Source organism: Crocodylus porosus, unplaced genomic scaffold (genome assembly GCF_001723895.1).
Source record: "Crocodylus porosus isolate Cpor-Errol unplaced genomic scaffold, CroPor_comp1, whole genome shotgun sequence".
NCBI lineage: Eukaryota > Metazoa > Chordata > Crocodylia > Crocodylidae > Crocodylus > Crocodylus porosus.
Window position 1 is genome coordinate 22,329,322 of NW_017728947.1, and position 25,379 is coordinate 22,354,700.

General features: G+C 42.3%; 2 protein-coding genes across 6 annotated transcripts in view; one reads left to right on the forward strand and one right to left on the reverse strand.

Moving 5' to 3' along the window:
• Positions 1 to 12,258, reverse strand: part of ELP4 (elongator acetyltransferase complex subunit 4) — a 251,079-nt gene extending 238,821 nt beyond the window's left edge. For all 3 annotated transcript variants that reach the window (XM_019552041.1, XM_019552040.1, XM_019552042.1), the window contains exons 1-2: positions 12,083 to 12,258; positions 5,299 to 5,334 (exon numbers count right to left, since the gene is read on the reverse strand). In XM_019552041.1, coding sequence (XP_019407586.1) covers positions 5,299 to 5,334; positions 12,083 to 12,245 — 199 coding nt within the window. In that variant the 5' untranslated portion in view covers positions 12,246 to 12,258. The remainder of the gene's footprint in view (positions 1 to 5,298; positions 5,335 to 12,082) is intronic.
• A 78-nt stretch (positions 12,259 to 12,336) lies between these two features.
• The window catches only part of IMMP1L (inner mitochondrial membrane peptidase subunit 1), a 60,638-nt gene continuing 47,595 nt past the window's right edge, over positions 12,337 to 25,379 (forward strand). The window contains exon 1 of one of the 3 annotated variants that reach the window (XM_019551512.1): positions 12,337 to 12,391. The gene's annotated coding sequence lies outside the window, so the exon portion shown is untranslated. Of the gene's footprint in view, positions 12,392 to 12,484; positions 12,754 to 25,379 lie in introns of those variants that run through there. The other 2 variants (XM_019551514.1, XM_019551511.1) reach the window with 2 other exon arrangements.

A 25,379-nucleotide genomic window follows, 5' to 3' on the forward strand; every position in this document is an offset into this window, starting at 1 on the left:
GTTGGATGTGTATCTAGCTGGGGTAATGTAGGCCCAGCACTCTTTCCTGCTTATGCAGGGGGTCGGACTCGATGATCCATTGAGGTCCCTTCCGACCCTAGCATCTATGAATCTATGAACCACCACCCCTCTCACTGGGGCCTCTGGCATACTGCCCCATACTGAGCCACACTCCACTGCCCTTGCTCCTCCTTAAGCAGCCCCTCTTGGGCCATCAGGCTTCGCTACTCATGTACTTGCCTCGCCATGCAGTCTTTTAGTTCCCACGAGTTCCCCTACTCTACGTGGTCTTGCCTTGTGCCAAACGCTGGGCTAATTCTGCCCCAAGCCCCTCATCGGGCAACTTTACACTACGCCCCATCCTGAGGTCTCCATCTCATGTTTGCAACCAACTTCTTATGGGGCTGGACCTTGCACTGGCCTTCAGGCTTACTCCCATTTGGCCCTACTCAGCACGCCCTGGGACTGTCCTTCAGGCCTATTCACACTTCAGGCTTACTCAGCATCCCCTACATGCACAGCCCTTCAGGCCTACTCTGACTTCAGCCCTACCCTGTGTGGGGCCTCTCAGTGTTCTACTCACTACCCCCTCTAGGGTCTCTGGGATCTCTGCTGGGCTCAGGCACCTACACATGGGCATACCTAGCTCCCACTCCTCCCTCAGCTCTCAGAATTACCCACCAGATGGTGGCTGGCTGGGATTAAGGCACTCCTACCCACCTTTCAGCAGGGAGCTAACTGGCCTGGCATTTCCTGGGGGCTCCCACAACACTAGGAACCCCACCAGACCACCCTTCCCCAACAGGGCGCAGTTTTAGGTCATGCCCAGGACCAAGAGCCTCCTGCTCTTACCTCTAGATGTCCCAGGCCACTCAGTCAGGTGATGTTTCTGCCTGTGCTGGCAGCAGCAAATCGCAGTCTTTATATGCCTAGTGGTCCAAAATGGCTGCCCTCATCAGGCACCTGGTAGCAGCCTGCCTCTGCCCTTAAACTGGCAGGCTGCACTGCCATAAAATGCTATTCAGCACAAACCATTTGCAGCTAAGTTTTGACATAAAATTTAGTGATTTTCTGGAAAAAAACATCCATTTCTCATTCAAACTACATAACAAGCCACCAAGACATGTGGTGGGAGAAAGCAAGAAGCATTCACAAATATGGTGTCTGAGGGAAGAATCAGATTGATGTGGAGGGCTACCTCCTTCATCCCAGAAGTTTTTCTGCTGGGGAATGTAGGAAGCAGTAAATCAACCCTACAGAGGGATGGTTCTATTTACCCATGTAGAACTGAACAGAAAATTAGAAGTTACTGAGGCACCCTGTCCATAACATCCTTCTATTACCATCAAGGTGTGGGACTGATAATTCTGTAGTATCTAAAAGTGGCTGGAAGATCCTATAGTAGCCTTACAGATCTCTTCATAAGATATGCGATCATTTCCCCCATAATATTTCTGTTCCTTTCACTGAGTACATAAGAATCAGAGAAAGCTCCAAATACCTCCTTAAAATGAAGGTCTCCAGTTGGCAATTTATGTTTACTGTGAAGTGGTCAACCGGTCAAGAAGTGGCTTCATTCGGATGTATAGCACAGGCCAAGATCAAGACAGGAATCTACATATTGCTAGAGGACTAACAATCTATTATGCAACAGTGATTAAAAAAATCTTTTCTTATAGGTGAAATACGTCTGCAGTTGTTCAACTGTCTATCAAGAAGAGTGCTAGTGGCCTAAAGCCCCAGTCAAGCATATTGTAAAATAAACACTAGAATGTCCGTTTCCACCTAAATTGTCCCAAATGCACCATGTACCACCAATATTGAACTCTTCAGTTTAAATGTACCGTTAAACACATAATTTAAGAATGCTGTCAAAGACAGTAAAGCAGGGGGTGTTTCTTACCTTCTTAGAGTGAATGACTGGTTTCTCTCTCAACTTTCCAGGTGATGAGTTTGGCAGCAAAAGGAACTGATGTTGCCGAACTCAGGATAGATCTATAACACACTAAGTTTTATATGTGTTTTGCAAGTCTGAGGGGACATTCCAGTTATAAACACACCTCTCATGCATGATTTAGATACATCTGTGGCCTACTCCTTGACAATCCTCTTGACCACCTTTACCACAAGACAATGATAAGACATAAAGGAGGCCTCTTAGACCATTTTTGAGATAAAGGGCCTGGAGGTGGGCTGGATATGAGTGTCTCTCTCATAAAGTTGATTTTCCAACGGGACTTGAACGAAAATAGTTTCATGAAATAAGATTCCAATCACGACTACAATGAACTGAAAGGCTAAGTGATCTAGGCCAGGGATATACAATCTGCACAGTTAAGAGCCAGATGTAGCCCATAGAACTGGTGGGGGCTTCACCCACTATGCCCTAGGCTGCAGCTGAGGGCAGTAGTGACAGTAGCTGAGTCATAGCACTGGCTCACCTTAGACCTGAGTTGGGTCATTTCAGTCTGCTTCCGGCGCAAGTTGACAACTGCTGCTCTGGACTGTATTTTCTTAATTCTAAAAATGTTCTGCTGAGTTAGTCAACTCTGACTTTAGAGCAAAATGCTACATAAAAAACCCTATTTTTCTAAGTAGTAACATTTTTTCTATTTTATTAGTAGTGGTATATACCTACATTTCTGATTAATCATATGCTTGAACTGCATGAGATCAGTTATACTCCAGTTCCTTTTTTTAGGCCATATCTCCCCAAGATTCACACAGAAGTCCAGATACATTCTCTTAGCATAGGGGTGTCCAGCTAAAATTAGCTAGTAGGCTACATTCCTTGGCAGCAGACAAGAATGGGTCATCCAGCCCATCGGATTGCTGCCAGGACTGCTGTGGGTATGGCCACCAACCAGGGTACCCCCTCACTCAAATAGCACCAGTGATTGAAAACCACAGATTTGGCGGTGGGAAAAGGGGGACAAGTGGTGGCAGCATTAAGTTCTGGGTGGAGCCCATGCCAGTGGGCTTCATGATCTACTTCTTTAGGCCAAAACAAGCGCTCTGACAACTGGGAGAAGCCCTGTAGGCTAGATGACTCACCTTCTAAGAACTTATGTTTGACACTCTTACCTTACAGCCCAAAAACATTGCCTACCTCTGTTGAAGTGCCGAAAAAAACACAATGAAAACAGCTTGTGCCTCCCCGCCCTGACCCCAGCTGTCTCCCGGCCCTGGGCTCTGGAAAGCAGTAGGTGCCAGCACTGTGCTTGTTGGCTGGGGCGGGGAGGCAGCAGCTATTTGCAGTGTCCTGACTGCAGCCAGCCCAGGCTCTGGGGTAGCTGCTGACAGCCATGGTGCCCAGGTTGTTTGCAGCAGGGCTTGCAGCCTCCTAGCCACCTGCTGGGAGCAGTCCGGGCTCTGTGGCTGGCAGCAGCTGCCTAGAGCCCAGGCTGGCGCTCGCGTGCCAGGCAAAATGGCCTTGCATGCTATGTTTGGCATGCGTCCCGGGGGTTGTTGACCCCTGCCTTACAGGAACAGGTCTATCCTAATTAGTAGCTTCTCTAGACTCGGTGATCAGCCAGCTGTATTACTTCAACAAAACATGTCAATATTGAATCTAGACCAAATGTACATGTTAGTTCAGAGCACTGGTTTTGTAGGTTTTTAACAATGTCTTCTGAGCCATATGCAACTGTCAGAACCTTAGATAAATGTCATATCATCTCTATAATTCTACTATCTACACTTGAATACAGAGATGATATGACAAGTATCCAGGGCTCTGGCAGCTTGGTGTCTACTGAAAATACATGTAAAATTGCAAGAGAGTATTCTACTGAAAATACATCTTACAGCAGCAGAAGTTCAAGAAGCTCTTAGTGACTCTCTACTGTATCTTTAGTAGATCACCAGACTATGCAAGTCTCAAAAAAATGGGAAGTTTTGGCAAGATAATGTTGTAATATTGGATTCTGAGGAGAAACCTGAAATATTAATCTCCTTATAGACTCAGTAAAAGACAGTGATATTTGCTGCATATTATTGTTTTCCTGGGTCACAAAGAATCTTGTGCTCTTTGTAAAATATTTGCATCTCCCTGACTTCTTTCAGTATGTAGTAGATTAGCACTGTAGCCATTATCTTCTGATGCAGTGAAAGGTCTCATTAATAGTATTGGTTTTAATTTACTTTGGAGAAAATATAAACTTGTCTAAGGGACAATAACAAATTCAACTGCTTATCCATTTTTATTCCAAACAGCCATTTTCTGGAGTGGCTCACTTCCAGACAGTGCTTCATTTTCTAAAAACATAAGCAGCTCAAATGTTAGTCACTCACTCGTTACTAACTCTGGGGAGTTTATTTGTGAGTCTGAAGCATCTTGTACAAAGCCCCGACTTCAGAGATTTACTACTACTCAGAAAGAACATAAAGGGGAGAGACTCATTCATGAGAGCTCTTTATGATTCTGTGGTATCTCATTAAGACCTGATTGTCAAAAGACACTTTAGCAGTGCCTGGACCAAACCTTTAACAAAGTGAGAGGTCCGGTGTCTGCTTGGGAGGGAGGCGGGTGAGGTTGGAAGAAGTGTGTTTCACTGGGGAGATTGAAATAATAGTCTATAGGCATACAACCTCTACGTTTCAATAAGGAAAATTGACTTTTTATGATGTCCTGTGGAACCCAGAAGGTTGAAAGAAAGAGAAGGGGGAAAAAAGGTATGCCTTATCCCAAGGAAAGGCATCAGCATTACTTACCCCCACATTCCTTGCTGCTGTATCCAGGCTTAGGAAGCCAGTTTCCAGAAAGGTTCTAGGAGCTACCATCGTTTATAGCAACTGACACCTTGCATATGAAACAGCTGAGACAAAGAGCTCTACAAGCTTTTCTGCCATCTCAGTCTGAACCTTGTGTATGTGCTAGCCAGAATCAGGTTCCTACCAACACCTTCCCTTGAGACTCGAAGTGAAACTTTTCTGCTTTTTTTTTTTGCAAGCTGTGCAGTAGAGAAGTTCAACAGCTGAGAGAGGAGAAGGGGTGAGGGAGGGCCTTTAAAAAGATTGACTCTGGATTCCAGCTGCTGATTCAGATTTTTTCTTTTGTGTTTAGCAGTTTTGAAGAGAAAAACTTGAAAGACATTAGGAAAAACATAACTTAGCAAAAAATATTATGACATCTATGAAAGTGCTGTTACAGAAAGAAAATGAAGTCTGCTATGTATACTGTAAGAAAAAAAGAAGGAAAGAAAGAAAGAAAGAAAGAAATACTGTATCATAGCTACATAAAATACTAGGAAACTGCATTAAAGTATAGCATGATATTTTCATACATTCCATACTAACCAATAAGAAGAAGGGTTCCAACAGCTAACCCTCCACCTAGAAACAAAACAAAACCAAGAACAAAGTAAGACTACATTTTAGTATAACATTAAAGAACAATTAAGTTCTCTTAGTTTATAAATCAAAGAAAGGTGATACAGTGAATTTAAAAATGTAAATGTGAACAACATTTTAATTACCTTTGCAATACTTCCTACAATTCTCTATTATGAAATAATTACATATTACATGTAATTATATATTACACATTACAATTACTTTCACAATATATTGTACCACTCTTTTTATGGTGAAAAGATCCTGCAGAGTTCTACCCAACTGAACTTAAGTACCATTATAACAATGTAGGGCCTGAGCCAGCAACCCATTCCTTTAATTGTAATACTGTCATTAATTTTTACTCGTATGAATAACAGGATCAGGATCTATTTATAGTAGAGGTTTACAGTACTAACTTTGTGCCCAACAAATAAATGTGCAAAAAAGGGATCACTGAAATCCCACTGAACTCACTGGGCAAAATTTTAGCTTCTTTAAGGAAATGGTAAAATTCCTGTTACCGACATGAGAACTATTATTTTGCATATACAGAGATGTCACAATATATCAAGCAAAGTCAAAATGAAACCATTCCCTTATTGGTGCTTCCTCGCAAATATATGTAGGATTGGATAAACATAATTAGTTTAGAATAAAAATATGCTGTACATTTTTTAAAGACCATTAATGCTTTATCATTCTAAAAGATTTACATTAACCCAGCGGTGCTCAACCTACAGCTCGCAGGCTGGATTTAGTTGCTGTGTGGAGGATCAACAACAGCACTGCCTGGTGCATCTCTTTCCTTGCCCTTTGCCACATGGCTGATCCACTTAATGGACCTCCTTGCTCCCTGCTCTCATACCACAGGTGCTGTTTTACCAGAAATAAGCTTTCTTCCTTTCTCCCTTCCCCACTCTTCCCCTTTCCCTCTGACATTGGCAAGCACCTCCCTTCCCCCATTTCCTTACAGGGAGTGGTGAGCCATGGTGCAGCCAGGTCCCAAGTACCTGGCCTGCCACTCTAAAAGGTTAGGAAACACTGTAGCAAATTATTAAGCCTCCGTACATTCATTACCAAAATTATGCCTGTATAAATTTGTGTTTGGGCTAATAAATGTTGTTACTCTTTGTAGAAGAAACTGATGCACTAGCATGTCATAGTCTCGGGTCTGAGTTAAGAAGCAAGAAAACTGGTCCTGTTAAGGTAGTTATAAGGCAAAAATATGTTTGTCTTAACTTAGGTCATCTTGCAGATACACCATTGGCTTTTACAAATGTGTGTGAAAAACCTAACTGGTTTTAAGGTAAAGCTCAGTGAGTGTATATATTCTCATAACCTGGTTGCTGATGATAGCTGATGCTAATCTATATGGATTTTAATACAGAACATAATATAAGAACATAGGTATGGAGGGGATCTCCTTGGTTACTGAATCTAGTCCCTTGCTATCATCAGCAACCAGGTTATGAGAATATATACACTCACTGAGCTTTACCTTAAAACCAGTTAGGTTTTTCACACACATTTGTAAAAGCCAATGGTGTATCTGCAAGATGACCTAAGTTAAGACAAACATATTTTTGCCTTATAACTACCTTAACAGGACCAGTTTTCTTGCTTCTTAACTCAGACCCGAGACTATGACATGCTAGTGCATCAGTTTCTTCTACAAAGAGTAACAACATTTATTAGCCCAAACACAAATTTATACAGGCATAATTTTGGTAATGAATGTACGGAGGCTTAATAATTTGCTTGCCTGCTAATCAATTAATATTTTTCACCAGACAAATAAAAGTAAGTAGAGAGAGAGAGAGAGAGAAAGCGTGCGTGCAAAACAAGCTCTGCTACCTGAAACTCATAATTTAGAGTTATACCCATGTCTTATATTGGGTGAAAAAGATTTAAAGAAAAAAAGTTTGGATTTCAAGGTATTTTTATTCTAAAGAAATAAAGAAACCAGAGCCAAGTGACCAGGAGCTCCTGGGGACTCTGGGGTAGAAAAACCATATGGGTCTGTCCAGGAAAGGGGTGGTCTCGGAGAGCAAGACCACTGCTCCATATTGTTTAAGTTATTGAGGTAGGGGAGAACACAAAACAAACCCAGCCAGTCTACAGCTGCCGCCAGGGCCATTAAACTCATCTAGGAGCTGCAACTGGTCTAATCAGGCTGAGACGGTACTCCAGACCACCGAGGAGTCCAGACATGGCATGTGACCAACAGGTTGATGCTTGGAAGGGATGTAGGGGACATGGAGCCCAAGGGACATCCGTCCAGAGTGCTCTCTTATGAGCACAGGTCATACAGGAGCATCCCACATTATCTGTTAAGAGCAAGATGTGGCAGGCGAGCAACGGGAATTTCCCATAGGAGACTACACACGGTGGATGCTCGTGTCTGAGGTAGACAAAACCCAAGTGTGGACCACCTGGCCCTGAGCTGCTCAGGGGCAGTTGCTCAGGCTTAGATGTGCACACCACTCAAAATAGGAAGAGTTGAGGCTAGAATAACAAATGTAATTGTTGCTATTTCAAAGAAGAGACTGAGATTACGACAAGTAATAGGTGTTTTCATAGTATGCATGTATGGAATGAAGCAATATGATACAGAAAATACTGGCCAATATGATTTTTGGAAGTACAACATTCCCAAGGAATAGAAATATATAGCTATCTATTGAATATTCACTGTTATAGTATGTACTAAAAAGAACACTTTATTGCAGACTTAGAAATCTGTTAAAAGTATGAATCAACCCAATTTGTAGGGAACATCAAGTGTATATATCTAAATAAAACTACCACTAAGCTAATACTTAGTATTTGTATAACTACTTGGATCTTTAATTTTAAGCCATCTATTATTTAATCACATGATTCTGAACTACTCAAAACAAAACAGCTTCCAGCATGAGACGCTAAACTATTATAATGGATAAAAAATACCTATTTGGTCATGGAATATATGTAGATATATACCATAACCCACTAGAGTGCTCAAGCACATCTCTAAAAGGCCTAAGGTCTGCTGGGTCAGATACTGCAGATACTCCCTCCTTTTGGGATAATGTTTGACATTAAAGGAAAAAAAATAGCTGCCAATGTTGAGATGAGCTTATTTTTAATTTTAATTTTTAATTTTTATTACTTCAAGGAAGCTGCTGCACAGTCCTATTTTTGCTTAACAGTTTCTTTTTAGGACTGAGATAATGCTATGGTACAGGCTTTAACTGTGACTACAAATATGTGCTACTGGCAGGATTTCACTAACAGGAGCTAATGTCATGCCTCTGTCTAAAAGCTTCTAGCCTTTGTAAATGCCTAATTCAGGCAAAATTTAGAGAGTAGAATGTTTTTCCATGCAGATTTTTAAAAATTTTTGCAAAATAACGGTGCCAAGCATATTATGGCAAATTCCCATGCAGCATTTTGCCAATGATTTGTGAAATTACTACCAAGCAAGGGGAGAGAAAAATCTATAAAGCACTCATAAAGCTACCAATAACATAAAAACATTGTGTAGATGAGTCAGAAGAGATAATTTTCTTAAGAACAGGAGGCTTAGTGCAGGTATGCAGAGTTTTGAAGGCCTCGCACTTTACTTTCTCTCTTGGAATCAAAATGTCCCTATCCCATTCATTGTTGTCCTTGCCTGGAATGGGAAGTTACTAAGCACTTGAAGAGAAGATATATGTATCAGATGGCACACAAGATGTGAAGGAAGACGTTTCTCAATTTACTTAACAAATAAATCACTAATTATGTCAGGAAGGAGAGTAATTTGAGGGACTGATCATGTAGGGAGCTCTCCACATGTTCTGATCCACTGTATACATGTAAATTGAAGTGGTCAGCTAAGTCTTACATTTATATCATCGACTAGCCAATTTCCCATCAAGAATGACATGGGGAGGGGGGTGTGAGCGGGCAGGGATGGAGCACAGTGTCCACACCTGCCGCATCTGGGTCTGCTCTCCCCTTCCTGCTGCAGCAGTGGGAGGAGGGGAGAAGCAGACCTGGGGCTGATGCAGGAGGTGTAGGGGGGACTGGGCCCAAGGATGGGGAGAAGCCAGCCCACCATGGCAGTGGGGCGGGGGGGAGGGGGTAGCAGTAGGCCTGGGCCAACACAGTGGTGGCAGGGAGATGGAAGGAGTGGGCTCAGGGCTGACGCAGGGGTGGGGGAGAAGAGGCCCACTCCTCCCCACCTGCCACCACAACTGTGTCGGCCTGGGCCTTCTCTTCCACCCCGCCCACCGCTGTGCCACGCCTACTCTCCCCCCGCTACACTGGGCTCACTCCTCCCCACACCGCCGCTGTGTTGGCCCTGCAAGTAGCGACAATGGAAGTGGGGAGGGGCAGGTCAGGGCCAGCGCCAGTGCATCCCGACCCTGCCAACCCCCTGCTGCTGCTGCCTCTAAGGAGTAAGGGGCTGGGGCCAGGCCAGCTTCAGTGGCATCACCAACCACCCTGCAAGGAGTGGGTTCGGGGCTGACCCCCTCTGTCCCCACCATCATGGCAGCACTGTGTGGTGGCGCCACCACCTGGCTCAGTGCTGCATGTGCAGTCTGATTGGTTGTTTCAGTCAGCCAATCCGAGTGCAAATAAAGTGTTATGGACAGACAGGCAAACAGATAGATTAAGCCTTTTATAATATTAGAACAATATTTTTACAACTGTATAGTGCTAATATTAAGCATTTCTGCTGAGGAGGAAGTTTTTGTTTTGTTTTCTCTCCCTCCTAAGGCTCTATCGCTAGATACTAGGATACCAAATGCAAGTGTTATTTCAGTTTTTTTCAACAGAATATGCAGGCCCTTAATGTGTATCACCTCATATACAGATGCTTCCACCTAGTAAACTGACAGAACTGAAGACATCTCCCTCCAGGCATAAGAAGCCGAGTCAAGCCTACCAGTCTTTGTACCTAAAGTCCTGTCTACGCTGAAGACTTGCTTCAGAGCCATTGGTAACCATCACAGAGGTGTCTGTCCTTCTGCAGTCCCTTAACACAGACAGGCAAACCCTCTCTCTGTACTAGACCAGTGATTCTCAACCAGGGCACCATAGCACTGTGGGGTGCCCCGAGATCCTTTCAGGGTGCTGTGGGGTACCATGCACTGTTAGGTGTGTCAACATGATTCACAAGCTAACGCCAGAGATTTTAAATTGAAATCTACACAGCGTGAAAAACACACAGACCTGCTGGGGTCTTTCTGAGTTTTTGCCACAGAAGAATCGCTCTGTTATTTTTCCATAGAAACAGCATGAAAACTAAGAGTTGGCATTTTCAGAGAGGGCCCTTGAACATATCGAGGGAGCCCTTGAGTCTGAAGAAGTAGAGGTGCACCAATATATCAGGTGCCTATTGGACTGGCACCAAGAAAAGGGAAATTTACATGATTAGCTATTGACTTTTTTTGGCGGTTGTAGTTTATAATGTTTTCTGATTATTATGCCTTTTGGCCAGGGCCCCTGGACGCCTGGGTTCTGTCCCGCAAGCCAGGGTGACCCTAGACACCCCCATCCCTTCACCAGTGAGCTGGGCTGGGCTGGAGCACAGCAGCTGCTGTGGTGTCCTGGGTGCTGGTGTGACGCAGCATGGAGCAGACTGCAGGCAGGGGCCAGGGTGGGCACTGCAAGAGGTGCTGAATGCCACACTTGTGACTGGGGTTGGTGGAGCTCAGCTGCCTGGCCTAGCCCAGTGCAACTCAACCTGCAGTTAATGTTGGTTATCAGATCGGTGTTGGCTGATTAGGGTTGCCAGCCCTCCAGGATTGCCTTGTAGTCTCCAGGAATTAGACATAAATTTCCAGGAGACCGAGTCACCCGGGAGATCAATGATAGGGAATTCATTAAAATAAATATTAAGTGTTGAATCTGATTTATACAGTTGTGTGTTACTTTTACATTTTAAAAACCCACCGGACATTTGCCTTTCTGATGTAAAGTCAACACACTGTAATCCATTCTGTGATGAAACCCCTCCAGAACAGATTCAGAGTTGGCAACCCTATGGCCAATATGGCTGGTTAATAATCGGCCATCGGTATCCGCCAAGAAAATCTTTATCAGTGCACCCCTATAAAAGCCGCCATCCAAGAGCAGAGGTTCCTAACCCTGGCCTGCAGCACCAAGGCTACAAAGGGTTGGCTGCTGGTGCATAGGAGAGTTGGCTGCCACACCAGAAGGCCAGAAGTAACCAGCATATTCGGTATCAAAAAGGATATATAAAAAAGGGCTGCAGGTCCACAGTATGCCAGTCACTTCTGGACTGCAGCTTGCCAGCCCACAGTCACTTCCAGTCTGTGGTCTAAAAAAGATTGGGAACCACTGTCCTAGGGGAACTCACTGGGTCAATATCGGTGTCAATCACAGCAGCTGATCACACCAAACCTAAACACAAACTCAAGTAATCAACTTGAGCAAGAGGCTTCCCCATTCAATACCATCCTCCCACTTCCCAACCAGAGCCAAGCAGAGCGGCGTCTTGTAACTAACGACTACAGCCCCCAAGTCATCCCCTGCTCGTGGGCAACTTGAGTGAAGAGCCAGACAGGAGCCGCGGCCTGTCACAGGGGTTGGGGGAGCGCTCGCATAGGGCAGGCACGGGGGGTGCAGTGGGCTCAGGCAGGGGGCTCCCGCCGCCCCAGGGGCCGCCCGAGGACACGCGCGGCGCCAACCCGCGGCAGGGCTGGGAGGGGAGAGGGACGCGGCGGGGCGAGCGAAGCCCCTGGGCACGCACCTAGCACAGCGTCCAGGGACGGCACCCCGCTGGAGAGGAGCAGCTGGCCGCGGCGCAGCGAGGGCCGTGTGCCCGGCAGAGCGGCCAGGCCCGGCTCGCCCGCCCGACGGAAGCTAGGAGCTACCCCGCGCCGCACCGCGCCGCCGGTCGCCAAGGCCGCCATCTTGGCCGGCGGCCCGTTGACAGGGGGCCAGGCACGCCGGCAGCCCCGCCCAATGGGGCAGCGGCGCGGCGAGCTCTCGGCCAATGGGGAGGCACGTTGTTGACGGGCGGTGGGGGTGAGGCTAGGCTTTCCGGGCAAGCGGGCAGGTGAGCGAGTGCGCAAGGAGGCAGGCGGTGCGGGGGAGGGTGTTGTCCGCCTATACGGGCCAGGGCCGTCGCTGAAAGGGGCCTTGGCCGCGTTGGGTGTGGGAGGCGGTGGCGGGAGCGGATCCCCCCACAGAGTCGCCCCGCGCGCTGGTGTCGCTTCATCACCCCCCGCTCCGCCCGGCCAGGTCTTAAATAGGAGACGATCGTCTTGGAAGGTCGAAATGCTCGTGTATGCCGCAAAACTGTCGTCCACTGAACAAGGATGCGAATAAGTCTTTTTCTTCTGTATTTACTTGATCGCTTGCTGTAAGTCTCCAGTGAGAACTGGGGCATCAGCGTGGGAGCTCTTTCTTTATTTCGAGGCAGGCAGGCAGGCATAAGAAAATGCTGATCAGGGGCGGAACTGATTGTTCGCCTCTTGCAGGCTGAGATGGAGGTCTGCCACCCAGACTGAGATGGGTTTGAATGGCATTGTGTGGTGGAGGGTGCACCCCTGTTTGATGCACTGTGGACAGGACACGCTATGAGTCTTGTAATTAGCTTCCCTGCGGCCAGCTTCCAGTGGGAGGATCTTGGCTACATGGTACTTACCTGGCAGCAGAAATGCCATGATCTAGAAGGTGGTTTTCCCAGGGCAGGGGAAATACCCTGACCGAGGTCATGCAATTAAAATGGCACCATGTAGTGGAGGGTTGCACCCTTGTCTCCTTGCAGACAGGACCCCCTATGAGAGCCTCATAATTAGCTGTCCAGTGGGAGGATCTCAGCTACACGCTGACTTTGTGGAAATGGGGGACTCCTCCCTAACTTGTTCCTGTGACTGTTGGCTAAGGGCAAGTGAGACTCAGGGGCATCCAAACCCCAAGCCTCTCTCTAGGCCTTGTACGTAGGTGCCTGCCAATGGGTTTGGGAGTATCTGAAACCCTTGCTTAAAAGCCTGGGGCAGAGGATACTTGCTGGTTGTAGTACCACATATGGTGTTTGAATGATTGTGTTTTGCTTATTGGAAAGGATTTGGGACTGTTTGGCTAATATGACCTGGAATATGAAAAACTTTCCCAAAAAACCCCTCCAAAAGTCAGTTAAGACTCCCTGAGAGAGACTTAGGTTTTGCTTATGCTGCATCAATTAGCTGCCTCCAAAATTATCACAAATGTTGAACACTTTTACTATTATTGGTTGTATATCATACAAGGGTGGAAATTATCTTACGAATATGATAATTATTGTACACCTAGCAACACTGCCTCCATTGCGCTTGCAGCCTAGGTTTAGCCCCTTGCATCACGTTCTCTGCTAGTAGCAGAGGCATGGCCTGTGGCCTGCTGCTAGGTAGACACCATCCCTTGATGGCTCTATCATCACTCTCCCGTTAAGATTCTCAGTTGTGAAATGGAATCTGGGCCCCAAAAGATACCTGTGCCTACAGCAAATATGGGCTGAAGTAAGCCGTTGTTTCTTTGCCTGAGAAATGCCATTCCCAGGCATTTCTGTGGTTGGGCTGTTGAACCCATGGCCCAGGCTATAACAATTTTTAAAAAATCTGATTTGAGTAGATGAGAAGATGAGTCTGACTTGCTTTTCATGAGTTGTCGACCCTAGCTTGTGCCCTGATTTATTATAATACAATTCCTAGGAGGTGAAACATCTGTTCAGCCAGTGCCTGCCTTCTGCATCTCTCCTTATGGGTTTTGCTGCATGCTAAATGACATTGTTTTAAAGTTTACTGAGCATTTTTAGTGTTTGCTTGTGCAGGAAGGTTTCACAATATGATGGACTGGCAGAAGGTAGGGCAGGGCAGCAACTTTAGAAACTAACTGGTTCAGAGGCATCATCTTTCATGGGCAACAACTTATTTTTTCAGATTGTAATATGATGGACTGTGACTTTTTTTTTTCCCCTCTGAGACGAGTCCATGCAGCTGTGCAAGAGAGCCAGTGTCATGAGTATTCTTGTGTGCATCTATAGTGGTCTCTCGCATATTGTGAATTTCCAGAGAGAGTTCACAAACCACAAGACATACCAGTCAGCAAGACTTATCCTTTGACCTATAATGAGTCCTGTCTTTCTGGGGGTTTTTTGTCTTTATTTAATAATTTTTGGGACTCAAAGTCATACTTTTTGAATGTGTGGAGTGGGAAATACCCATGGAATGCTTGGTGTCTGCTTGTAACAGTGAAATGGTTCAAAAGAATACCTGATTTTTCCATTTATATTGAACCTTTCCGGACAGCTTTAAACTGGTTTAGTGGGTTTGTACATCTGTGTTTCATGTTTAAAATGCAGTTAAATAGGGGTAAGTGTTACTTGTGTCCATATAAGGCATCTCATGATGAGTGTGTGGAGGTGATGGAAACTACTCTATAGCTAACTGGGTAGGAAACTATGAGGAGGAGCAAAAAGCAACTATAGGATAATGTGCACTGACTTGGAAGGTGTGCTCTTAGTTGATAATAAATTAGGATATGTGATAGGTAAGGAATAGAATATATTATTGCCTTCAGTCATAACAGCTTAAAATAAATACATATATCATTCTATGATGTTAAGCAAGGATTTACAAAATCAACCCACAATGCATTTGTTTTAGAAGCGCTTTAGAAATGCTATATTAAGATGGTTATTTCACAGGTATTTTTATAAATGTGTAAGCGAATGTTAGGAATAGACAACTCTGAGGGGAAAATGAGTGGGGCAGCTGTCTTTCCTACTCCAGCCATGAAGGGAGAAGAATAGAAGGGCAGTTGGCTATATCTTGGGGTCAGAAGAGGACAGAGTTCAAACTTTTGCTAAAGAGTGAGTTAACGCACATATTAAGGTAAATGGTCAAAAACAGTTGTTTGGTAGTTTCAGACACCCAAGGATTCAGATACTTTACATAAAAAAGAAAGCTGAGTAGGAAACAAAGAATGGTTCTTATACTTGCTGGAAGTAAAAGTGCAGGATCTTTGACACCGCTATAAAGGTAATGGCAAATAACCATAATCTTAGGTTAATATAGCACCTCTAAAGTGCTTCTAAATCAAATGCATTTTGCGTCAATTTTTGTAAATCCTTGCTTGACATAGAATGAAATATGTATTTCTTTTTATGTTGTTATGATTGAAGGAAATAAAATTGTGAGAAGTTTACTCTTGGTTTTGCCTTATTTTCTGTAACTGTTATCCAACTATATTAGACCGTGCGGTTGCCTGGGAACCAAGCAGTTGTTTCAAAAAGCTTTGTTCTATTTAACAGATATGCTTTTTTTTTTAGTATAGTTTTGGGGTTTTATACACTAAAAAGAAGATACAATTCAGAATGTACATGGTAACGAGAAACTGTTTAGTTACTTCGGTTAACAACATGGACAGCAGAAGTTAGTTGTTCAAGAACTGGACATTTAAATTGTTAGACTAACTCTGCATGTTGGGAACATTTCAATTTTCAGTGGTTCACAAGACAATACATGTAGCTAGACTTTATAATAAAGTTATAGTCTTAAGTACCTATAACTGATAATATGCAAGTAAAGTTACTTTCTGGAAGCAAATTGTATTTTCAATTAAGTAAACTTTGCTTGAAACACAATTCACAGTTTAATCTTGCACCCAGACACGAGGTCAGCTTGAAGTTTTTTGTCTAAATTAGCGAAGGATACCAAGTTTAACACCTTTGTGGTAGCAGCCATCTTTGAAACAGTTTACTAAAAGGTAGACAGATGATTTTGTTGGTTAATGTAGATGGGACCTATTAAGAAATTAATTCTGTAGTGATAAAATTCAGAAAATTATTGTGTGAATTTTAGCAGTACCTGGTGTGAATTCATGGATGTTCCCTTTCTGTTTCAGTAGAGTCTGATAAGAGCCATTAAACAAGGGATATTTAGCTTGCTTTTTTCTTATTTTATTTATTTATTTATTTTTGGTGAAACTATGCTTAAAGGTAGCTGTGAGCTCAATGTATTCCGAAACTACAATTTCTAAATGCTCTTTGAGGAAGCCTTTGGACTGCACTGTTTTTAAGACCCTCTGCATGCATTACATGTAAGGTCTGATTAACCAGTTAATCATACCTTAGGTTGTGACTCGACTACAGATTCAACCAATTAATGGTATGATTAAACAAAAAAAAAGCTACAAAGTGGTTCCACAAAAATGTGTAATAACTTTGTAGCTTGTTCTATTCATGCCATTACTTGAATGTATGGCCAGGTGCTCCCATGTGGCTGGGAGCCACAGGGGTGTACCACCCACTGCCAGCCCAGCAGCTGACCTGGCTCGCAGTAGTGGCTGCATTCCTGGAGGAGAATGCTGCCCTGCCTGCAGGGCTCACAGTAGGGACAGCCCTGGGAATCTTGCCATTGCTGCAAGCCTCATTGGCTGCTGAGTTCACAGCAGGGACAGAATTGGTGGCTGAGGGGGCTTACAATGGGTACCAGTGGGGAGAATGCTGCTGCCACTGCAAGCACCATAACTTATGAGGCTCACAGAGGTGGCAGTGTTCTCCCTGTTGTGTGCCATGCACCTCATGAGTTTTGCAGTGGCAGTGACATTCTCCCCATGGCCCCCACCGTGAGCTCTGCATACCACATCAGCTGCAGGGCTCGTAGCCATGGGAGCCAGTACAAGGGGAGCCTGGAATAACAATCCTCCATTGGCAACAAGGCACAGTGGAATCTAATGCATGATATTTCAGTCGTGACACATGCATGGCAGGAGGAATGATTGTGTGGATTGCACATTAGCTTCCATTGCATCTTTACCTGCATGTGTTTAGAGGCCCTTAAAGTCTTCTGTGGTGTGATTTGCCATTTTGTGTCTGACAGTCTCTTCTAATTCTGTTTGTAACAGTTGCCAAGGCTTTTAATGTGGCCTAATTACTGATTACTAAGCTTTGATCCTATAAGCTGTTTCTTCTTGAGGTTTGTTGAAATGTTGATCCTATATATGCTTAAAATTAAGCATATGAGTGGCTCTATCTACTTCTTTTGCCTAAAATTGGCATAGGCTTGAACACTTGTTGGATCAAGGCCAGAGTGGTCAGAACTTTCAAGATCAAGGCTATAGGGCAAGGAGATGGAGAGGAACATTATTTAAAGTATTTAATAGGTTTTGTTACCCTACAGTATTTTGATACACGAATATCTGTATCATATCTACTGTATTTTTGCAGTCTTGTTTGTAGATAGGTCTGACAGGCCTTAATGATTTTTCTGGCAATTCACTTTTTGGAATGTGGAGCTTTGAAAGTGGGCAAACTTTTGGCATAATTTTAGAAAATGAAGACAAGATTATTACTCCTAAAAATAAATTGTCACTATCCTAAAATTAATTTCTGAGAATCAGGAAGGAAACAGATTATGAAAGGCTTCAAGATTCACGTAGCCTTCCCTCCAGGTTCAGAGAGCTCTAGAGACTTCAGATCTGGGATTTCTTAAGTGGCTGGCTTTGCCCCATCTTCCTTCCAGGCATTAAAGTGGCTGAGTCTTTATTGTGGGGAGAGATATACATATGCTGGTTATACACAGCTGACCGTAACACTAGGACAACCAATTCATTTCAAATACAGAGTTTTCAGTGCTTTTTAATTGTAGGAGGTCCCACTTCAAGTTGTTTGACAGAATGTATCTCCTGTTTGTGTGGCTTATGCGTAGCCTGAGGATAAGATTACTAGTCTGCCTAATGGAGATTCTGGGCTAGATAAGAGCTTGCAGTGTAAAAATCAGATAAAATTACAAGAGTGGTTATGGGATAGAGAGACAGTCAGAAGATATAGCAGAAATAATATGTGTAGTGGACTCACTGGGCACCTACACATGTGCAGAGAGGCTGTAATTGCAAAGCATTGGAGCAGACTCGATTAATCAAGTCTGCTGAAGTATGATAATTACTGCGTTGTAGCAGACTCCAGTGTCATGTGCATTAGTGTCCCTGCACTGAAAAATGGTGGCAGAGATGCTTTTAACTAAAGCTCATTCGAGCTTTAGTTAAAGCACCCCCACCACCATTTTTCAGCGTGAGGACTCTGATACACATGATGCTCTGTGCACTTTAATTAGATCGTCTATTCGAGCGACTCTAATTAAAGAGTCCACTCCATACCCCAGTCCCACAGCATGTGTATAAAAGCTGGGTATGTACTTCATATATTTTTAAGGATAGTAACCTGTGGATCTAGCTGCATTCTCAATGTCTTCTGGGTGTCTAGACTGCAGCAGTTCTTCAGCTGTAGATAATCTGTTCTTTCGGTTTTTTGGATTTGGTCTCTTTTTTTTTTTTTTTGGATGCAGCCCTCACTGTAACTATCTGTGCCTTTTTTCATCTTAACATTTGTTTGAAATTTACTCTACATGTTTAAGCCATTGTAAAGTTGCAGTTAATGCAAAATGAGAGTTCATCATTGAGCAGTGTTTTTTATGAAAATCACATTAGACTTGTTCTGTGATTTGAGCTGATTATAAAATTATTTCTGAGCCAGATCTAAGGTATTAATTTGATATATGTTGGGGGTTCTGAGTATTTGATTAGTTTTCTTTTGTAATATGTGGTGGTTAGTCTGATGAAGTTTTTAGAGCATGAATTTGTATGCATCTGGCCTAATGAGATGCTAGACACTATAACAATGGAAATATTGAATAATAAAACTATTTTTCTTTAATTTTATTAGGGGACATAGTAAGTAAGTACAACTCAGAATTTCCAACCTTCACTGTAACACTTACATATTTTTTCGAGGGTTTTCTGGGAATGTAAAGGCGAGGGATGATTATACAATGTGAATAGGATGGGATGAAAACTATTTTAGCATTTGAGCATTTATAGGAGGTCCATTATTGTACTGTATATTTGATCTGTTTTAATAGAGCTTCTAGTAATATTCCTTCTCTGCTTGGTTTTATTGGTGGGATAGGAAATTAGAAAACTGCATTGTCATCAGTGGCATTCCACTTCATAATCTTCTTACTAGCTTCTGCCATTATATTCAAAAGCTTCTTCCCTCATCAGTTCTGGAATGTGATGGTATTAGACTGTACTGATTAAAGTTTTATAGTCAGCAAATCAGATTAGCTACTGAGTCACCTGACTAGGTAGAACTAGTAGTCATGTGATGCACCTCCCTGCTGGGTTCATGCTGTGAGCTGAAACAAGGTAGTTTGCTTCTTGAGATGTTCCTAAGTATCTAACAGCATGGGTCAGGGATTATGATTGCAAAGAAGATGGCTTCATTTTCCTGATCTTTGTACTCGCCAGAATGGGATGGGTTTGAAAGTCTAGTATCTTCAGGCCAGCAGCCAACAACTAGAAAGAATGTTTAATCCTGGAAGTTTAGACACTGAAAGATTTGTGTTTATTTTAATGTAGGAAAAACTTTAAAAACAAGTTGCCAAACTATTCCATACCATATTGTTTGAATTTGTGCTTCAGTAAGACGTATCAATTATATGATATTATATTAACATTATATGATTTCCTTTGGAAAACGTTTGGATGCCAACTGAATGTTTCTCTGTGGGAATACTTAACAATAGCAGTGATAATTTGGATCTAGGCTGAATTTAAACAGCTCTTTTAAAATTGAAGGGAATACATTGTTGGAATAGATTAAAACAGTATGTATTACTGTAGTTTAAGCATGCTGTATATTGAGGATTATAAAGAGTAATTGATGGTTTAATAAATGTAGAACCATAAAACGGTGATTATTAAAATAGCCATTCTAATATCTGTACATACATTAAATATACCGTATATTTTTATGGCTCTATTGTTTGAAAGTTATAGAAATGCTGTATATTATTGCTGGAGCATGTGGAATACTTAAATTCATAATACAGTATAAACAGAGAAACACTGAGATACTGTAGTGATAAGAATCTAGAAACTGGAAATAAAGTTTAGAGAATATATATTGGTATATTTATTATAAAAAGAAGTGAGGTTGTATTTCAGTTCAGGTTTTAATAAAATCTAAATTTTATCTTTAACTTTCATATGGTGCTAATATGTGATTAAAAATAACCATTTGTGATCTTTTTTTTTTAAAGAAACCCTCTAAGGAAGCACATTATTTACTCTGATGCTTGGTCCTGAGCCTGTAATGTATTCCCATACAAGGAACTGTATCCATGTGAAATTCAATAATGATTAAGATACACTGAAAAAAAAATCAGTCTTTTATTTATCTATTTAGTATCCATAACTCCATTTGAATTTAAGGAGCTCAGCACCCTTTAACCTAGACCAGTTATACATTCCACATATTATTATATCAGAAATAAGTGGCCCCTAGAAAATTTCACTTGCCCAAGTAAATTGTGATTAATTGTTTCTTATTCATCATCACAGAAAGGGTAGGAAAGTAGTGTTTGTGCCAAGGTTTGAAAAATACAAAACCAAAAAAGTGTCCATGCACTTTTGCTTATTTGTGAAGCACATGCTTGCCTGAATGAGTGTTAACACTTGGGAGTTTTATAGATACATATGGTACATAGATTTGATTCTAGTTTAAGTTGTAAGGTATTTGAATACAACTTAGATTAGAATCAGATGACTGGATATTCATAAAAGGTAATGCATACGATGTTTGTTTTATTGTAATTAACGTATATCTTGCACTTTGCAGTAAATTTTACTAATACCAAATAAAACAAAGTACTACTTGCATAGGTCTCAGATTCATCAAAGATGTGTCAGAACTTCCAGTGCTGGTATTGGGGAGCTTTGGAATTGACACAGTGATGCTTCCTAAGAAATAGTTCAACTGTGTACCAAGATATTGCTTTTTAGCTTGTTATAAGTGGAATCTATCAATCACCTGTATTTCCATTTAAAATTCAGTAGTTTCAGCAAGTGTTGTAAAATGGCTGTCAGTTTCTCACTCAGCCAGTAAGTTGAGAGTGGCTTTGAAAAGGTTAATATTGGTCTCCACACTTCAGCTGATAGGGAAGCTGACAGACATTTTGGAACACAATGTCTTCAAATTTCTGCTCTGGCAAAAACAAGGCGTTCACCCCAGGTTTGAGGGCTGTTTTGTGGGGGGGAATGGGGCATCTGGTATGTGAGTAAATGTGATGGTGTTCTTCAGAGCTACAGCCAGTGTATGTTAAAGCTCATGCCACTACAGCTTCACTGCATTTGGTATATCCTAGTTATAAAGGTTAAAGCTAGCTTGAGTATGCCTGTGGATGCTGCACTCCTGCCTCTGATTGCAGTGTAAATATATCCTTTTTTTCCTTCATTGGTCATTCTCTCAAGTTGTTGAGTTACTTATTCTTCTAGTGAACGTAATTCTGAAGATGACAGCCAAGCGAGCAGTATTCGTGTAGAAATTTAGGCAAATGTGTTCATAAGATGAATATGATGTCATTCAGTTGCAGCTAGTCATAGTGGTTTAATAACTCTGATTTTCAACAGCCAGGATGATAATCAGGCACTTTAGGATGGAAAATAATCTGTCATGTTTTGCTGAAGACAAACTGGTACTGAGGAGTACTTCTTTGGAAACATCTAGCTGTGTGTGTATAACACTACCATTCACTTTGTACCTACCTGGATGTTGTTATAAAAATATATCAATTTGGTGGGGAATCATAATTCTTTTTGAACAGATTTTTTTAATTAAAAAAACCTGGATCTTACTGATAATGTCCATCTACCATTTCACCCCTTTGTTTCTAGTGTAAAAGCAATGAAGAGGGGCATTGTAGTAAATAAGGCCCCTGGCAAATGTTATTTTAATCATGTGATAGTAGGTACGCAACTTTGTTACCCAGTAGAAACACTGCATGTTGTAAGTGGCTTCAAATACAAAGGGCAGTGGTGTTCATTTGGGGAAAAAACAGCAGTGCACAAGCTTGGGCTGCCAGTGCTTGCCAGCAAGGGAGCATGGAGGGCCCCAGTTGTAAAGTGGGAGTGGTACATTCTCTTGCAGATCCCCCGTGATTGGTGGACCCCAGGCCAAGATGACTCATACCAGGTCTCTTCTTGCCTCTTGCCACAGATTACAATTGTACACCTGCTGGGGTTCTAGAATCATAGAAAATTAGGGTTGGAAGGGACCTCAGGACGCCATCTAGTTCAACTCCCCTGTCAAAGCAGGACTGTCCCTAACTAGGTCATTCCAGCAAGGACTTTCTTGAGCTGGGTCTTAAAAAACCTCCAAGGATGTATATTCCACTGGGGGCAGGGACAGCCGTTTCCCTGGGGATGTCCAGTACCAATGCTGATGATCAGCTGATTGTCATGTGGGACACCTTTGGATCTAGTTCAGGATGGGGCTGCTCCCAACCCAATGATCAGGGATTGGGCATGGGCAGCTTCAGGATCTGAGGCTGTCTGGGACCTCATGCTGACAATCAGCTGATTGTTGGTACTGGCATGGGGTAGCCCCAGAACCAGTTTGGCCATGGGCTGTCCTGGTCTGTTGCTCAACTGAGCTATAGTCTGCCCAGGCTGATTCTGAAAATAGGCTGATTGTCAGCATTGAACCCAGGGTAGCCTGAAGTCTCAAACCAAGGCTATCGTCCCCTTGATGCTGACAGTCAGCTGCTTGTCATGAACTGCACTATAAGTGTAACATCTGCTAGAGCCACAAGATAGAAACTTTAGTTAGTTTTCAAAGTAGACTTCTGTGCTAAAAGTCCATTGGAATGATATACAAGATATGATGGTAAAGAAATTGGAAAGGAATTGGAATGTAAGTACAACAAAGATGACTGAAGTTGGGAATTTTTGTGACTTTGACCTACTTCTTGTGAGTTATCAGGAATAAAGCTAGGAAAAATGACCTATTTGGTAAGAAAGATGTTAGCATAATATATGGTGATGTCTATTTAAAAAAAACAAACCCCTCCCCCTTCTGTTCAGACAAGACTGTATTAACCATTGCATGATTTATGTTATAAATCCAGTAATATAAGTGGAATTATATTGTTTTTTGGTTAACATTGACTACTTATGTAGCTCATGAGCAGCAGTGATAATTGTCTGTAAATGTATGGAAGCTTTGTAAATAACCAGGCTAAAAAAAGGCGTGTCTGTAAAATTGGAGCCATCCATAAAACACCAAGAAATCAGAACTAATTGAAGTTCTGGTGTGTGAAAGAAGCTGAAGGCAGTGTTGAAGCACAGATAGAGCATAGTAGTGCTACCTGGTGTCCAAGCAGAAGCACAGCACTGTTCTCCAGGTTTTGTGGCTCATGGGAGTCTCTGACCCATTCCCCAACCCCTAGTGACATGCTGGTACTGTCTTCTGCCTGCCTGTAACATTGCTGGGTGGCATGGAAGCAGACTGTGGTTCTTAGGGGAGGAAGTGTTGGGATGGGGGGAGTGGGTCTGGTATGAGTATGGCTGGGTATGGACTGGAGGAGGGGCAGGGTGGTGTGGGATGCAGTTGGGTGATGAGGAAAAGGTGCTTCAGGTGGGGGTAGCAGGGTGTAAAATTATTGCTGTAGTTAAGTTGGGTTGCCAACCCAATATATTTTTTAACCTGATAATCTGCAAACTTTTTCCTGACAACCAAACTCTTTTGCTATGGTTTGAACGTGACCCTTGTCCAGAATCTGGCAGAAGGGTTACATTTACATTACGTAAAGTAGGTTAGGACAAAGTTTGGTTGTCAGTAAGTTTTCAGATTGTCAGTAAAAACATTTGTGTTGTGTTGGCATCCCTGCTTCTGAGCCTGTTAAGACTGAGTCACACTGTGCTATGGGTATATTTATTCTGCAGTCAGGTCTGACCGCAGCTTGTATAGATGTACCTGAACTAGCTTTAACTTGGGTACTATAGTTGTCACGTGTATTGCCAAAACCTTATAAATATAACAGGTCTGTGAGATGCATATTCTGAAAGATACATATATAAAAGAAACTTGGCCAGATGTGCAATTTTAGCATTGTTTTTTTTTTTTTGCTCCAGTGCATTAATTCTGGCTTTTAGGTTTAAGATTACCTCATTTTTTCTTTCTTCATAATGTTTAGTGATAGGGAAATTGAAACATATTGTTGCTATAGCAAGTATGTACATTGTAGGCACACCTATGTTCTTACCACTAGGTTGTTAGCTTTATCTTTAGACAGCAGAGATTATATGATTAGACATATCTGTTTTCTATACCATCAACCACAAAACAATCAAGATTTCTTGATTTAAAAAAAAAATTATTATTATTATTATTATTTCTGCATACTTTCTTTTTTGTCCTGGTGATGACATTGTTCCCCAGCAGTGGAAGGAGTAAATTCTCATTAGAGCCTTCTGACTCTATCCCAAAGTTTAAAAATGCTTCATTCTGAGATAATCTGACATCTCCTACCTGTATTTTCTAAGTCAGAATTGTATCTGTCAGGGCAATTCTCTGGTCAAGAAGAGAAAGGCAATGACCTTTTTGTCAGATTTTTATGTTCTGAAATTTTATTTAGCAGAAATTCTTGAGCAGCACGTTCTCATCATCCCTTTGGATGAACTGAGGAAACAAACCGGGTACTGACAGACTTCATATGCACTCGCATGCTTATTCACTTCTTATTTTTTATACCATTGCCAACTCTCAGGACCTGTTTTACAAAGCTGATTTTTAAATTTTTTAAAGCATTCTGAGTATAAAAAAACTTTGCACTCACAAACAGTAAAACTTTGTATAAGGAGATTATGCATCTATCTGGTATGTAGTCAATATTCCTTTAATGTTATTTTTTCTAAAGTGATATTTTTTTCCAGGCAAAACTACTAAAATTAATACTGGTTTTAACCTTTTAAGTTCTAGTGCACACAAATAGGATTGCTTTCATTTCATAATACAAACTTCAGGGGTGAGATTTTTAAAATAAAATTCTGTACGATGTCAATTTAAATTTACCAACTCAGTTTTTGCATAGAAGTTCCTGTTCACTTGTATCATATCCTTACTTCCTTCCCACCTCTGATGCGTATATACTATATAAAACAGTCCACTGTTAGATTCTTCTGCAGTATCTAAGCTTCTTTTCCCAGTCCGATTCCTATAGTCT